This window comes from Sminthopsis crassicaudata, chromosome 4 (genome assembly GCF_048593235.1).
Source record: "Sminthopsis crassicaudata isolate SCR6 chromosome 4, ASM4859323v1, whole genome shotgun sequence".
Taxonomy (NCBI): Eukaryota; Metazoa; Chordata; class Mammalia; order Dasyuromorphia; family Dasyuridae; genus Sminthopsis; species Sminthopsis crassicaudata.
The window spans coordinates 130,997,268-131,015,802 of record NC_133620.1 but is presented as its reverse complement, the minus strand read 5'-3'; the positions used below and the strand labels follow the sequence as shown (position 1 = coordinate 131,015,802).

At 33.7% G+C, this 18,535-nt stretch overlaps 1 protein-coding gene across 3 annotated transcripts in view; it reads right to left on the bottom strand.

Moving 5' to 3' along the window:
- AGPAT4 (1-acylglycerol-3-phosphate O-acyltransferase 4) overlaps positions 1 to 18,535 on the bottom strand; it is a 170,686-nt gene that overhangs the window by 33,229 nt on the left and 118,922 nt on the right. For all 3 annotated transcript variants that reach the window (XM_074309379.1, XM_074309381.1, XM_074309382.1), the window contains one exon: positions 9,270 to 9,439. In XM_074309379.1, coding sequence (XP_074165480.1) covers positions 9,270 to 9,439 — 170 coding nt within the window. The remainder of the gene's footprint in view (positions 1 to 9,269; positions 9,440 to 18,535) is intronic.

Below are 18,535 nucleotides of genomic sequence, written 5' to 3'. Positions count from 1 at the left end.
TGCAGCTACATTTAAATGTAACATAAAGTAGCATTATTAAAGTATTTTCAAAGTAAAAACCTATTTCAGTTATTGTACAAAGTAGTAAGAGTAATAACTTAATGAAGATGACACATTTATTCAGTGCCTTACTGTTGTGTACATCATCATGTAAATTTATACATGTCTACATGCATCTGCACAGGTATTTATAATTGTGTATAATGGATGTATATATGTGCACATTTAGAGAACATATCTATATGCATGTGTATGCATATATTATATATAAAAATTTGATCCTGCCAAAAGTCCTATTAGTGATACAAACTTTTTTTTTTCCTTTTACAGATGAATAAACTGAAGCTCATCAAGGTAAAATAATAAGCTTTAAGACACATAAGAAAGTAGGAAATAATTCTAATCCTCTAAAGTAGGCCTTCTGGTCACAAGATCAAATGTGTTGCTTCTACTTCACCTCCACAGTTCTCCAAGATGAGACTAGTATGTGAATTAACAGGAATAAATCAAAGATAGCCATTTTGTTTGTGCTAACTAGGATGATGCACACCTGATCTAATCCATTTTTTGTCATTGAGTCCCTATCTTCTAGCAATTCTACTGTCAGAAAAAAAAAATACCATAAATCATTAAGATCCTGGAAAAATCCCAAAGGATTACCAAGCAAAATGAACACAATTCCACAATTAGTCATTTCCCCAAGGGACATGATGAAAACAAACATCAAGAAATATAGCTCTCTAAGAACTCCCAGCTTCTAGACTCCCATACTAAGGCACAGACCAACCCACATCCATCTGCCAAAGTCAAACACTTCAATATCACTTAATAACAAAGACTTCACTTTTCTCTCTAGAGCCACCTGGTCCAGTGGCCAGATATAAATCAAGACGATTGGAGATGGTCCTGGATGAAGGGGAAGATGTTGGCCTTTTTAAGCTAATATCTTTAACAGGTCTGATTTTTATAAATTTGAATCATCTCCCTATTATTTGAGAAATGAGGTCTTTATCAGAAAAATTTGTAAAAACTTTTAATATTACATCATTGTCTATATAAGTACCTTTTAGCAAAAAATAGTTTCCCTGATTATCTCTTTTTTTTTTTGCTTTTGTTTTGTCTGAAATAATGATTGCTATCCTTGCCTTTATTACTTAAGCTAAAGTATAATAGATTCTGCTCCAGATCTTTATTTTAATTGTGTGCCTTATTGTTTCAAGTATGTCTCTTATAAGCAACATATTATTAGATTCTGGTTCCTAATTCATTCTTGTATCTGGTATATCCATTTTATGAGCTCATCCCATTCACATTCTCAGTCATGATTTGGTTAATGTTCAGTCCTTGTCTAATTCTTCATGACCCCATTTTGGGATTTTCTTGGCAAAGATACTACTATTTGCTATTGAGGAAATGGAGGCAGAGTTAAGTGACTTACCCAGAATTACTGAGCTAAATAAGTGTCTGAGGCCAGATTTGAATTTTGGAAGACGAGTCATTCCAACTTCAGGCCTAGCACTCTCTTCACCATCTATCCACTATACCACCTAGCTGCCTTCAAATTATGATTACTATGTATTTCCCTGCCTCCAATTTTCTTTCATCTTTCTTTTTCTTTTTATCCTGTTTTTTGTTTTACTTCTGATCACTGCCTGTCTTAAACTGTCCTCCCTTTTATCTCTCTCTCCCCTCATCCATTATTCTCTCCCCCCCCATATTCTTTTTAATCATAATTGAGAAATTTCTATACTTAATTATGTGGATATGTTTATGTGATCTTTTTTCTTTGAATCAATTCCAATGAAAGTGAGGTTCAAGCATTGCCTGATCCCCATTTTCCTCTCCATTGTAAAAGCTTTTCCTTGCATACTATTTTATGTGAGCTACTTCTGGGGTTGCCATCACAACCATTTCCAAAGCCCACCACTGGTGACTGTGCCAAACAAGAGCCTACTCCAGTCACAGATCTCTCCTGATAATCTCTAACTGTTTTAGGCTGGAAGAATGTCTCACTCTGACCTTTAATTGACTCTGCTGCTCCAAAATTTTATTTGAGGCATTTATTTTAAATTTATTCAGAGAGGAATGCTGAGTTTAGCTGGATTCTAGGATGGATTCCACCATATTGGCTCCACATCTGAGGCAGAATTTTGAACTCAAATCTTCCTGACTCTAAGTTCAGCACTCTTAGTCACTGGGCAGTAGCATACACTTTGAAAACTTTAATTGAAATTTGGTAAGAACAAATATGTACCACATTTTAAAAGTTTTGAACTTTAGATATATTTTAACTCACAGGTATGTTTCTGATGAAAATTTGTAGTTAAAAACTAATATAGACCATGAAAAATTTGAGGTGGGCTCTTATTTCAACATTTGAGCAAATTTCCAAGGTCTAAAGTTTTTATAACCCTATGCCATTCTATGGGTACCTTTCTAAAGAAATTTGAGTTAAATAAAACATTAGGTCAAATTTTAAGAGTTGTTATTTTGATTCAACTCAATGATCCCCAAATCACTGCAATAAGTCCTTTAAAAGAATATACTATGCATTTTTAGATCCTAATAAAATATTACATTCAGCATGATATTTTGGCCAAATAAAGCACACACTTTTAAACTTTCCCAGTCACCATAAGGTCTCTTCATCTAATCTTGCATTGAAGGCCCCTCACAATCTGGATCTAATAATCTACCTTTTCTGATTTATTTGCTACAACATCCCTCCATACATGTTCTACTCCAACAAAAATAGACTATTATTTGTGGCTTAAAAAACAATTTGACCATTTTTTTTATCTTTTTGTATCACCTAAAGTACCCTATCTTGTTTTTCTGAAAACAAAAATCATTTTTCAAGACATGTTTCAGTTGCCACTTTCATAAAAATGTATCACAAGAGTGCCTTGTTATATAAATTTATATATGTATATAAAAAACTCCCTTACTAGATTATAAATTTCTTGACAGAAAAGAATTCTTTGTAGCATAATGCTTTGTACTTTGTAAGTATTAACATCTGTCAAATGAATGGCTACTTTTAAGTAACCTTTCCTATACTTACCATCACAATTCATCAGAATAAGCTTTGTTTTTAGACTAGGACAACATGGAATTTTTCTTCATGCGCATTGCAAAACATATTAGTACTGAAAATGTCATAAAATATAATTCCCTTAGTAAAAAAATTTAAAAAGGTTTTTCTGTCATAAGAATGTCATAAAAAAAACCCATCATTTAAGTGATGGCTATGTTTATATACTATATGGGACTGAATGAATACAATATTTTCCAAAATGGAAAAAAGAAATAACTATGGCTTAATGACATCAATTTATATTTTTTAAATTACATAGAAAAGGTTCCCAATAAATCTATATCAAAACTATCATGTATTTTCTTTGAGAGAGCTAGATAGCATCCATATATTTTAAGATTAAAAAAAACCCCTAAATTTCAAGAAATCAGAACTTCGTACCTGACACTTAAATCTATCCATGAAACATATTTTTGAGGGGGGGAGAAGGGAAAGAGGGTAAAGAGGGAGTAAGAGAGAAAGATAAGGGGAAATAGAGAGAAGGCTATGGGAGTAGAAGTAGTGAACACAAGACTAGATTTGAAGTTAATAAATCTTGGTTTAAGGTCTAGGTTTTAGTGTGACTTTAGGTAAATCAAGTAAGTATATTGAATGTTCATTTCCTAACTGATAAAACAAGGTAGGCATTGATGACATGTAAGATCTCTTCTCATGCTAAAACTTTGATGTGCATGTTCTGCCAAATTTCTGTGCATTCTTTTTCCCACAGACCGAAAATAAATTAACATATTAGATGCCATAAATAACATCTATTTTGTAGTACAAGCATTATATATTATGCAACGAATTACCATCTCAGGTAGGAATTAGAATCCAAGAAGAAAATTAATTTTATGGCATCACAAGCAATTTGGAATAGTCCTGGTTTGGGGGCATTAAAGGCATATTCTGCATTGATTATGAGTTTATTATATGCCAAGAAGTATTTTATGTGCTAGGGATACAAAGAAAAAAAATCTCCCTTGTTCATACTCATGGTCCAATGGGAGAGACATTAGACAATTATATGCAAACAAAGTACATACCAGATAAATGAATGGTAACCAACAGATGGAAGGTACTAACATTAAGGGAAATAAGAAAAATCTTTCCTATTGTAAGTGGGAAAGATTTTTCTTATTTCCCTTAATGTTAGTGATCCCTATTGTAAGTGGGATCTTAGCTAGGACTTGAAAGTCAGGAAGCATAGATGAAGGAGAGTTCCAGGCATAGAATTCTGCCCTAAGAGGCAGTAAGAACAGTAGAAAAGGCACTAGCTCTGGAATTAAAGCACCTGGCACTCTAATGTTTACCACCTGTGTGACAGAGGGCCTCAGTTGCTTCTTTGTAACAAAGCTTTTCAAATCATGGGTTACAGTCCCATATGGGGCTATAATATGGGGGTCATGAAATTATGATTTATTATCAGTAAATGTTTGATTTGTATAACTATTTTATATACCAATAGCAATACACTCAGCACTGTGTAACAATTTCCCAGGCCTAAAGGGATCACAAGTGGGAAATGTTTAAGAAGCCTGGATCTCTAAAAATGAGGAAAATTGAACTAAATGGTACTTTCTGGCTCTAAATTTATGATTTTTCAGTCTACCCTATTGAGTAGAAACCTTCTTTTAGTTTTTAAAATATTTTTGGCCACTAATCCCACATCCAAGTTGTCCATATCATGTATCTCTCATTGTAGAACCAGCTTGCCTCCTTTTCCAATCCAAGAGATTCTTTTTGCTTATACAAGTTATCCATTAAATGATGAATATCCAATGAAGTTCTTTTCTACTATTTTTAAGGGTCCACAAAAATAAACCTGCCACTTTGGAATATTGCCAGATGAATTATCTGATATTTGATATCAAACAATTACTGGGCAAAAATGCTTTGTCTTTCTTCTAGAAGTTCCCTTGGGAGGAAAAAAAAAGGTTTCCATCTTAACTGGTCCAATTTCCAACAAAATTTCCAACAATTTCCAACAAAAGCTACAATTGTTCTCCCTTTAATCTTTTCAGGTCTTTACACTGTTTTAGATTGAATCCTGCTCCATATAATCCCTTCAATTAATTATAATTGGTAAAGTATCAACCAAGACAGCTAGGGGGTGCAGTGAAAAGTGCTAGGCCTTTACTCCAGTAAAGCATCTTCAAGAATTCAAATCTATCCTTAGACACTAACTGTGTGACTTTGGACAAATCATTTAACCCTGTTTGCCTCAGTTTTCTCATCTGTAAAATGTGCTAGAGATGGAAATGAAGAACCACTACAGTATCTTTGCCAAGAAAATCTCAGATAGTGTCACAAAGTATTGGACATGACTGAAAAACAATTTAACAAAAACCACAAATATTTTAATATTCTTCCTTTACTGGAGAAAGAGGAAAATGATTCACACTGTTACGAAGGTTATTTCAAAAAAACAGCTGTGACTTAGGAGACTTAAAAAAAAAATTAAGCCAGGAAATAGCACTTGAACAAGAAATCTCAAAATATATGAGAATACTATTGAGCAGTAGTTCCCACACTCCAAAGTCACTTTCAGTCACTTTCAAAGACAAGAACCTTGATCAATGTAATAATCAATTATGATTACAGAGCATCGACTTAAAAAAGCATTCTGCCATCCTTCTCAAAGAGAAAAAATGGACATGAGATGCAGATGACTCATAGTTTTGGACAAAAAATGTAGGCATATTTATTTTGTTCCACTTGTTTTGATACATATTTGTTATAAGGATTTTGGTTTTTTTGTTTTTTTAGTGGGAGGAGGCTTATTTAGAGGGGAAAGAATAACACTTGGTAATTGGGGGAAAACATAAAATATAAGGCAAAACAAATACTATTGAGCCACTGTTTTCAAGTCACTTGGTTTTACAAGAAATCACAAAGAAAATCTCTATCCAACTTATAAAAAAATGCTTACCAGGACTAATAAGAATATAAAATAATATAAACAAGAAATGGTCAAAGGATATGAACAACCAGTATCTATGGTCATATGGAAAAAAATGCTCTTAATAATTATGGATTTGGAAAGGCAAATGAAAACCATTCTGAGATAACACTTCATACATCAGAAATGACAAATGCTGGAGGGGATAAGGAAAAATTGGTATACTAATGAAGTACAGTTATGAACTGGTTCAACCATTCTGGAAAACATTTTGAAACTATACTCAAAGGGATATAAAACTGTGTATAACCTTTGACCCTGCAATACCACTACTAGGTCTGTACCTCAAATCAATGAAAAAAGAAAAAGGATGTATGTGTATAAAAATATTTAAGGCAGCTCTTTGGCAGGAAAATAACTGGATGTCAAAGAGATGTCCATCAATTGGTTAATAGCTGAACAAGTTATAGTATATGATTGTGATGGAGTATTATTGTGCTGTGGGGAAATGATGATGGATGTGGTTTCAGAAAAATATGGCAAGATCTGTATGATCTGATGCTAAAGTAATAAGAGAAGAATCAAGAGATCATTGTATATAGCAAAAATAATATTGTAATATTGTGTACACACAATAGTGTAAAATTGTGAAAGACTTTACTATTCTGATCAATGCAATGATCCAAGACAAGTTCAGGGAACTCATAATGAAAAAAATGCTATCTACCTCCAGAGAGAATTGATAAAAATCTGAGTGTACTTTAAAGCTTTCTGGGTTTTAAAGGGTTTTCTTTCTTTTTTTCTCCTCTCTTGTGTGTGATTCCACATGTATAGATGATATCATCTTACTAGTTTCTCAGTAAGTGGGAGAGAGGGTTGGGACAGAGGAAGAGAATATGAAACTCGAATTTTAAAAAAGAAAAGAATATTTAAAATAAATAATTTCAATTAATTAATAACTTTACTTTGTTTATAACTATATATATAATTCATATTTAATTATATATTAGTTATATTTAATATAGTTATTGCTAATAATTACTTAATTTAATAAATAATTTAGTTAATAAATGATAATTTATGTTAATAACTGTATGTCAATATAGTTTGTAATCCTATGTATTTTATTTAATGTACTTACCATTATTCTGAGATGGGCCAAAAAGCTTCAATGACAAAGAATATGAAGAAGCAGAGCAATCCAGATATACTCTAGTTATTCAATATTTGTGAAATATAATGGTTTGAGCCGAAATCAACAGTAGAAGGGACATGACCAATCCAGAGAACAGTAAAATGGAATACTCAATGTTGTGCCTCTATTCATGTAGCCAAGGATTATGTTAGCTTTCCAGGCTTCCCTTCACTCTAATGACTCATTTTAGTATTTTGCAGCCCACTAAAACCCTTTAAAAAGGGATTCCTTCACTGATCAGCAAGGCATCGCTGTGGGGCTTAATTCATTTAATGACCCTATTTATTTAAATAGGACAATAAGACATTCACAGGCAACTTATTTAACACATCAGGAATTTTTTCATGTGTGTCTATAGTTGAAAAAAAAAAAAAGTATATTTTTCCAAGTGCCCAAGAATGAATAAGTGTTAATATATAAATTTCTTAAGAATATTTTAACCAGGTAGATACATTACAGTCACTTCTAGAAATTCTCAATAAATTGGAGAGAAAAATCAAGTTATATTAATGAACAAGAGCAAATTATCTCATTTGCTCTAAGATAAAGTATGACTCACCCCTAAGCCATTAACAGCAATATATTATTTCACAAAATGGAGTTGTTATGCTTTATAATTTTCTATGTTGGTCTCTGCCTTTTTTGTATATGTTTTTATGTTTTCATTTAATTTCATTTCTACATCACTATCCCTCTATGCCTCTTTTTAGGTTATCTCTGTTACCTTTCTTATGCCTGTTCTTCCCTTATAATTCCCCTTCCCCATTAGTTCAATTCCTTCTCCTCTACCTGAAGAGAACAGGATATGGAACTAGAAATAGTATTTATATTTGTCAGACTAAAAAATATAAGCAAAAACAAAACTATTCTATAAAATCACAACTTGTGATTATACTGGTGTGGAAATTTCCTTGATTAATATAAGTGATGATCAATCTATAACCCATCTAGTAAGTTTCCTGAAGCCTTAAAGAGGAAGTAATTTGCCAATAATAAAAAGGCAATAAAAGGTGAAATTTGAAACCAGAATTCCAAGTCCTGACTTGAGTTAACATAGCTTCAGAGAAGCAATTAAATGTTTCTACAGATGTGCCCATCAATTGATTTTTTCCCATGAAACAGTGATATGAAAAGTGTTTTAATTCTTCAACTAAAGTATAAATATTATACTTTATTATTATATTATAAACAACATGAAGTCCTTGAAAGCAAGGATAGTCTTACTTTTCCATTTGTATCTTTCAGCACTTTAGAATAGGGTTTTGTATATGAAGCATGTAATGAATGCTTTTTTAATTTATTCATTCACTCATTCAGAGCAGACCAGGGAGATGGTCCTCAAGTACCACATTTTGAAAACCAGAGCTCAAGCATGCCCAAGTAACACTTAAGTAGGTTGAATACTCCAAGTTTGATTGAATTGGCCAATGAGGCCATTTCAATATGAAGAGAAACTTTGATGCTATGAAAAAATTGCACATCTAGCTCAAAAAGAGAAATAAGTTCAGGGTTGAGGGTTCATGCTTATCTTGGGTGATGGAAAATTTTGATTCACTTTGGATTGAATGGGAGAGGCAGGAATTAATCAGTTTCATTTTGATTCCGTCGTCCATCCAAATGAGAGAGGGAACAAAGGAGAAAGAGTCTCAAAGAAGGAAGCAACTCAACATATAACAAAAATAATTACAACTTTTTTCAAGACAAAGGTGGGATGTTGCATTTTCTTAGTCATAAAGGGTTTACATTTTATTGGAAGCAAGGGGTAGCTGATACTTCCTTTTCTCTTATAAGAACTCATTCAAGTATTCTTCATAAGATTTTGAAGAGCATATTTCCATGTAGATATTGATAGGTTAAGCCCACCCTGTCTGTATGTATGTACCCTCCTCCTTTTCTTCTCTTCTATAAAAGTATATTTTTCCAAGTGCCCAAGAATGAATATGTGTTAATATATATAAATTTCTTAAGAATATTTTAACCAGGTAGATACATTACAGTCACTTCTAGAAATTCTCAATAAATTGGAGAGAAAATCAAGTTATATTAATGAATAAGAGCAAATTATCTCATTTGCCCTAAGATAAAGTATGACTCACCCCTAAGACCCCAAATCGTTCACAAAAGTTCCAACCACAGAGAAAGTCGATTTCAAAGTTGTGGTTAAGGATTACGATGGCATTTTCCTTCCCGTACTTGCCATAATCCTTGGGTTCGGTGTAGAGCGTGCACTGAGTACCTGACCACCATTCCAGCAGCATCACCAACTCTGGAACAAACCACAACAAATAAAGACATTTAGTGAATCTCTTTGGTGACTAAAAGTCATTTACACTGCTGGACACCTTGCTTTGCACTCCTACTTTAAGAGAAAATCATCTACTCGGATAGATCGAACCAGTAATTTGAAACATTCAAGTCCAAGGATCAGATATAAAATGGTTTCACAACAGCAGAAAGAGAAGCAAGAACGGGTGCAATGATCTTCAGGGAAGGCAGGTGTGAGCCTTTGAGATAATAAGCTTTCATTCTCTGACTAAGCATCTGGAGGAGAGACAATAAATCAGAAATCTTGGCTCCCATCAATAGCATGTGCCTTCTTGTTTATTGTGCTCCAAAAGAACAAGGTGAGATGATGCATGCCACTTTTTATATCCTGGAAAATGACTAATTGTGATGCTTACAAACTCCATCAAAGACTATTAAATACTCTATTTTTCTTTGCCACTTAGAACACTTGAGAGTGCTAGGAATAACAAAATGAAAGAGGAGTGAGAAGACACAAATATTTTTTATGAGACTTGAAGGAGAAGCATAAACAAATAGCAAAGGTGTGGGTAAGATTATTTAGAAACAGAATACAGGAGTTCCTTCCCTAAAATATTACTCTAATGTCTCCTTATGCTAGGGAAGAGATACTGCATTCTCAGACTGACAGGAGCATGCTAGATGGACTAGGCAAGGATCACTTCAAAGTTGGGGATCACTAAAAACTGATAAAGATTTTCTAATAAGGTGTATAACATATACTGGTATAAAAGCAAACTACCCCAAAGAAATCAGGAAACATAAGGAAGTGATGTATTGTGCCTAAGTGAAAGAGCAAGTAGTTAGAATTTTATTGGAATAACTATGATAGAGGTCTTTGTAACATTTCAAAAATACACATGGAACTTCTGGCTACGTCTTTTTTTAAAAAAGTTCAGGTTAATTGCCACTTTTTAACATGGAACATCTGATCGATCCCTTATACAAATGCTTCTGGGATTCTGTGTTTCAAGACAGAAGCACATTAGAGACTATCAAGTCAATATCCTCATTTATATATGAGGAAACCAATGACTTGCCACAAGTAATAAATGACAGAATGACTCAAAACTACTGTTCTGTCCACCGGATAAAGTATAAGTTCCCTGAGGGTAAGAGTTGTTTCTTTCACCATTATATTTCCTACATCTAGCTAGTGGCTAACATAAAGGGTTTTGATTGTGAATAGCTATCACCCTGCAAAGACTTTTGATCACCTGCTACTCAATGTCTAATAAATATTTATTGATTTAAATCAATCCATAATCAGAAACCTATATAGCAGACTTACTTATAAGTAACTCAACAATTACTTTTAAAATTCTATAGCACTTGAATCATTTCATCATTAAAGACAAAAAAGTTACTTAAAATCCATATCTCCTCCTGTTTCAAAGAAAAGCTTTTATGATTACTATTTTATGAAGCACATTTTTATAGGGAGAGCCAAGAGATTTGTAGAAGACATTTCTGACTGCTCTTCACATATCAATAACTCAAGAAATTGATCCTTGACAGACATAATTTCTAAAGGTGGTTTGTACTTTTCCCAGAACTATATATTAGATAAAGAGAGCCAGACAAACAGATAGATATGGATAGATCAGTAGATAGATAGATGATAGACAGATAACTGACATAGGTATAGGTAGATAGGTAAATAGATGAGCAGCTAGGTGGCCCAAGTGCCAAGCCTACAGTCTTCCTAATTCACCTTCCTGAGATCAACTCTGCCCTCAGACACTAGGTGAGTCACTCAGTAATGTTTGCCTCAGTTTTTTCATCTGTAAAATAAGCTAGAGAAAGAAATGGAAAACCACGCCACCATCCTTGCAAAGAAAACTTTAAATGGAATCACAAAGAGTTGGACATGATTAAAAAACAATTGAACCAAGAACAAAAAAATAAAAATGTAGATAAAAGCTAGACGTCAGATGATAGATAGACATAGAATAGTAGATAAATGTCAGAGGAGAGGTGGATTTTTATTGTTATGACAGATGGATAAATAGGTAAATAAATAAACCATGAAAGATGAATAGCTGAAGATCAATAAATAGATAAGTGTCAGATAATAGGTGGATACATAAGAGATGGCAGACAGATAGATATCTGAAGGACACAGCTTTGACAGCTGTTGAAAAAGTCCCATCTCACAAACACTATCAAAAAAGTAGATGATCAAGAGTTGACAATAGACACCAAATTCTTAGCCAATCATCCTGGACTTAATGTGATTACTAAAGTTAAGAGCACTAGTTAACTGTATGTTTGGCATGTATTAGGAACAAAGGTAGCACAGTCGAAAATGATATTATTTGGAAGACATAAGTTCCTATTATGCCCACAACCCAAAGAAAAAAGGTGCATTGCACTTATCAAGTACCTACTTTATCCCGAGACACAAAATAAAAACCAATATTCTTCGTCTTCAAGGAAGATGGTAGACTAAATGTGTAAGCCTTTAAAAATTGGATAAAATGTAACCTGGAGTGGAAAGGGAGGACACTAACAGTGGGACCATTAGGAAAGATCATACACAGATGGAATCATTTGAATTGAGGCTTGAAGGAAACCAGAGACTTCACATGACAAACAAATTAGATCATAAAAGGGTTTTTCTAGAAATTTTTTTATTTTGTGACTAGACAAGACAGCATGGATCTAGACTGTGGCAGTCTATTTACTGTTCAAGTATTTTAGATGAGAGCTATCTTTAGTTAATCAGATGCCAGAACAACAGAGGGATTGCAATTTGGTGCCCAATTAAAATTTTCCTAATAGTTTCTGCTAGAAGAGATGTTCAAGATGAATGTACTATCTGAATATCGTAAATAAACATGTGCAGGGTAATTCCAGTGAACATCAAGAGTCTTTGTAGAACATCTCCCTCTAGCCAGAAAAGGCTATTTGTTCTAAGCTTCAGAATCTACTGGTAAATTATAGAAATAGTTGCCTAACCATGATAAATGTGGAAATATGTTAAGAAGAATTGCTTGTATTTAATTTATACTGAATTACTTGCTGTCTAATGGAAGATGAGGGAGAAGAAATTGGAATACAAGGTTTTACAAGAGTGAATGTTGAAAACTATCTTTCCATGTATTTTGAAAATAAAAAGTTATTATTTTTTTTAAAGTTCCCTACCTCAATTATACTCACTCCTAATCTTTGCCAATAATGGTAAATTCTTGAGTTTAAGATTCTCATAAACTCGAGAATATGTCAATTAAGTTTCAATAATTTTTCAAGAAATACCATGGCAAATTTCCATAGAAATAAAAAAATTGGCCATCTTATTACAAGCAGTTCCCAGAACAGCAACATTCTAGGGAGTCCGAAGAATTACAATTACAGATCCTCACTTTCTTGGTCTTCTATTTCTGCTGAAGATAAGGAGTTCTTAACCTATGGACCATACACCAAAATGTCTATGAATCTGAATGGAAAAAAAAATCTTTATTTTCAATGACCTCTAATTGAAACTGAACATTTTATTGTCTCCCAAATACAAAAACTTAGAGAGCTGCTGGATTAAGAAGAAATTTAAATTTACTCCAAAGAAAAGAGTGCATCACCTACATGCAATCATCCAATGTCAGAAACATTTTGATGAGCAACAGAGCCAAGAATCCTTGGTTGTGGGTATTATTCTGAGCCTGCCCTTATGCAGGATCTGTATGTAATCTAAGTTATCACCAAGGGAAACTTCTTGGTGAGTAAGAAGAGTTTCATTCTTTGCATTTGTATTATTAGTGCTTAGCACACACAGCAGGTAATTGATAAATAATTGAGTATTTGATGAATATTTTTGACTTTATAATGTGATTGACCTTATAAAGCAGTGGTTCTCAAATCTCTGGGTATCAGGACCCTTTTATATCTTTAAAAATTACCCAAAAAAACCCCAAAAGCTTTAGGGTTATATCTATTGACATGCTGCATTAGAAATTAAAACATAAAAAAAATTAAAACATCTTAGTATTATTATGAAAATATTTTCATTCTCCAGACCACAGTTTAAAAACTGCTGTTCTAAATCAGGAAAAAGGCTGGGGGGAGGGGGAGAAGGGGAAGTTAGGATGGAGAGAGAATTTTCAAATTTACATCAATGGAAAGAAGTACCTATTTTAATGAAACATCTTTTGAAGTATCAAAGAGTTTCAAGTAAAATGTTGAAAGGTAAGACAGAAGTTCAGTCATAAGAAGTATAAGTAGGAAGAATATAAGAGGAATCAGATCTGAGGCAGAGTGAAAAATGAATATAAAATGAAGTCAACAAAGACAGATAAATAGAATGACTACAGAAATGTAATTGATAACAAAGCAAAAACAAAAAACCAAACCAAAAGAACTGAAGGAAATATTATCAGTATAACCAAGCTTAATCCCAAAAGAAATGAGAAGATTCACCTCTCCCCTTTCCCTACCACTCTGTTCTATGAATATGGATTTCAATATCATCAGATTTGGTTGCTTTGTTGATTAACTTTCCTGAACTGCTTTTTTTCCTCTTCTTCTTTTTTTTTTTTTTTTTTTTTTTTGTATTTGTTATTAAAATGAATGGTTCTTTAGATATGGCAAGGAAGAAACACATGTTTGGAAATAAAAATCATGTAATGACAAAAGATAGTACTAAAATTTAAATTTAAAATGTATTATTTTATTTCATTAACATTTTATGGAAAATAACATTGTTATTTTAAAAGCAAACAAATTTAACTCTGATCAATGCACTAATCAGTCATGATTGCTGAGAACCAATGAACTATGTTACATATACAGAGTACAGAAATCCACTGTGTGGATTTGTTTTCCTTGACCTTACGTATAACCTATATGTTATAAGGGTTGTTTTTTTTCTTCTTTTCTTAATTAGTAGAGGAAGAATTGAATGGAGACAGGCAACTAGCATTCATAATGCCAAAAAAAGAAGAGGAAAAGAGAGAGCTATCAAAACAATTTTGTTTTAAATACACAGAAAGGAATAGTAAGAAGTTTAGAAGGAAGCACAAGCAAGCAGGAGAGCTTTGAAAGTAACATGTTGAATTGATTAAGCATTTTAAAAAGCAATCTATGTGGAAGAACATTGTTTTATATTCTGCTTCATATATAGAATTGTTCAAACTTCTTTTGATATTTGTGAAGGTCAGAATAAAAAAATTAAATTAATACAATTAAAATATAATAAATACATCTATGGAATTAGGATTATTTTGGTATGTCTCCCTCCATTAGTTCAGATGGTAGTAACCAATCTATGCTTCAGTGGACAGTCTTAACAAGTAACTGCAATTGAAAAAAAATTCATCACCCCTCTTGGAACTCAACTAGGTTAATCTTAAAATGACACATGGACAGAATGTGTCAATGAACCACTCAAAGCCTCTACAGATTGAGAAATTTTACTGAGAGCCTAAGGACACATTTCTAGAACCTGTCACCTCCACAAGATGACAAAGCATCAGCCCAAGATTTGAAAGTCAAGTGATTATTTACAAAAAAGCCATTAAACTAAAACCAAAACATACATTTGCTTTATTGCTCCCATCACTTCTTACTGAACCAATGCACACAAAGTTATATTTATAAATCCCTATGCATGCCCTTTAGTTTAGGTAGACATGTTTATGCTTTTACTACCAGGCCCCCTCCATAATATGCTTGAGATAAGTAAGGTTCTAAATGAAAGTGGATGATAGGAAGAGACTCATAGCAGGGATGGAGTAAGATCTTTTTCATTTCAAATACTCTGATTTTTCAACAACTGATATCCTACTCAAAAGTTTTCTATGACACTCTCAATTTAACATTAATTCCCCCTTCTCTGAGCCCCTTTATCTCTCTGTCATGTTCAACTCATTTTTCTTCCCAAACCATGCTAGACCCTTTTTCTGACCTGCCTTTATTTTTAAACCCTATCTTGAGGACAATCTTGATTGACGCTAGCTCTGAAGTTCCTTAAAGGCTAAGTCAATGTCTCCTATGTCCCAAAGTACCATGCAGAATGTCACATGATCCACAAATATTTAATAGTCTTGTTGACTTATTGGCTCTAATATAGCACTCCAATATATGTGTGATCTCACACATGATTTCATCTGTAAGACATTTTTTATCAAAGGAAGTCTTTGGGAATAGAGACTGATATATTTCTTTGCAGATAACTGTATAAACTTGCTCATGAACAACAATAATTTGTTGCTACTCAGTGACATTGTCCTTTTGTGTTATTTTTCTGAAATACTGTAATGAGGACTTAGCTTAAGCTTTCTTTTATCAGGTGTTTTCAAGTAGAAACTCTGGCAAAAAGCCCAGTGTTTTGTATTTAGATCATCTGCTATTATCAGAGATGTTTGGAGGGGAAAACCTGTCATTTAGATTAGATTCCATCCCATACTATTCAGTTTAGGCCCTGTGCATTTAATTATATGGCTCAACAAACACTCACAGTGTGCAAACTGTCCCTTTTCTCAAGCAAAGGCTAGTACTCAATGTGCACCCAAGACACCTGGAAGTTAATTGAGGCACATAAATGTTTCCACCGAAATTAATACAGATTTCAACACCTCTTCCACCCACTCATACAATCTGCAGAATGTGTGACCAACAGCCGGCAGAGCTGCTTGCTGAATTCTGAACAGAATTGCTATTTGCTTGGCCAAGGTTACCTAAAGCCTCTGTCCCTTCTTTATGGTCTTCCCTGAAACATCAAACCCAGGAAGCAGGGGGATAGAGAAAGGGAGACAAATACAAGGGGACTGATTTTGTTTTTATTTTTTTTTTTTACAAACTTCATTTCACCTCGGACTTACAATAGTTTCCTAGTTGAACCAGAGAAACTGGTTCCTGGAGGAGTGATATTAGAAGCTACAGGCAGTTGCCAAGGGCAACTAGGGACTTCTGAGAAGCAGGGGACTCTGCTTTCACTCAAGAACACCAGCATATTTCAGCACCCTTAGATTGCAAATCAATCCAGTGACAAGTTTTTATTGAGAATCTACTCACAAGGAAATAGTGTGTTAGGCTTTCTACACTAGGAAAGTGGGGATGAAAATTTTTCTTTTCTTAGTTTTTCCAGCTCTTTAGCACAGTATTTGGTATGGTTTATCCTTCAGTTATTTCAGTCTTGTCCTACTCTTTGTGATCCCTTTTGAGTTATTATGTATCTCCCTTCTAAATGTACTCCTCAAATTTTGTTGCTATCCTACTCTTCAAGATCTCATTAGTTTTTTTTTTTTTTTTTTGTAGTTGTTTTGTTTTGTTTTGTTTTTGAGGGGAAGGAACAAAGATCCTGGAATGTTTTGCCATTTCCTCCTCCCAATTATTTTACAGATGAGGAAACTGATTACAAGCAAGGTTAAGTAATTTGCTCAAGGTCACACAGCTAGGCGGTATCTGAGACCACATTTGAACTCAGGACTTCCTAATTCCAAGCCAGACACTATTCTCTGCAAAACTTAACAACATACCTAATGCATAATGGGCACTTAATAAATGCTTGTCAATTTAAGAAGTCAAATGACTTTCCTAAGTTTATATAAATAGTAAGTTGACTGATACAGGATCTGAATTCAGGTCTTTCTGAATTTTAACCATTCTAAAGCTATTACTTAACAACATAATTCTCTCTCTCTGAAGATTCCCTATCTTAATTCAGCTTCTTGAGTCATATATTTCATTCTTCATGGAAAATTCCCAAATTATTATTAGACTAGATTGTCATTCTAGATAATTTTATGGAAAATTTTCTGTGTCATCTAAAAGCTTTGCATATTTTATTTTAGAAGTCATTTTATTCAAGTTTAGACTTAAGTGCCAGGAGCTGCTCAAATTTGGAGGGGGTGGGAATCAAATGGATTTCAGTTAAACACCGAACCCAGGAAAGAATGGGGAAATCTGCCTACAAGTACCCACAGGTACATATTCTCTGCAATGAAATTCATTATCTTAACAATGAAAGAAAAAAATCCAGCCCTGCTGAGCTCAGTGGTCTATAATCATGCTGGCTTCATCTCTGCTACGGTTCTCATCATTATTATACTGTACTTTCCCTTCTCCCCCCAAATATACTGATTTGAAATGATGAATAAACTTGCATCGCCATGGTTTCTCCCTTTCAACTAGTATTTTAATTACAGGATAGGGCTACAGAATCAATCCTTTTATGGAGAGAAGGTATGTTCTCCCCACAGAGTGGCTGACTTGCATACTGATCTGCCCTATTCCCTATTTATCCCCTTATAGATCTTGCTACTGCCCCAAATCCCATGTCATAAATTTCATACATGTCATGCACCAAATCCACCATTATGGCTTACTTTTGTAAAAAGCTCTCTGAAGTTATCAATCTTCCTAGGCTTCATTTTGTTCCATGCACGTCTGGCTTTTGCCAATCTCTCTGTCCCTATAAACTCCTGAGTAACTCAGGAGTCAAATACAGATGTATGCCTGATTCTACAAAATGTCTCATGGTCAGAATTCTTGGGACAAAGGAAATAACAGCAAATTGCAAATCTCAGAATTTTAAAATTCTAGAATCTTAAAATTGGAGGGGCCTATTTGCACCCCTCTTTTAGACCCGCCCTTTCTTTTTTCTCTTCTCCAATTCAAGGCACAGAAATAGAGATTTTTTGTCTTTGCTAATTTCTTTCTTACTTATACTGCTCTTAATTTACTAAGGACCTGCTAATCACCAAATCCAGTGTTTTTTATATTTGTGTCTTTGTATATACTGCATCTCACTATTTCATCCAAGCTAGAAGTGGAGCAATCATTCTTAGGTTGATGACACTAATGATGGACATCTAGAACAGTTACTCAGGCACTCTGGTTATCCCACATTGCTGGGGGGTTCACCATATTAGTGCTAAACTCAGTGTAAAGTTGAACTGGTTTAACCAACTATGACTTAAAACATTTAAACTAAAGATATCTGACACTTTCAGCCTTTCAGGTACTTGGAATCATACAGAATGTGCCATTATACCTAACTACTGACCATCTTTCAGTCTTCATCATTCTTGGTTTCTATGAAGCACTGGTGTTGACCTCTGCC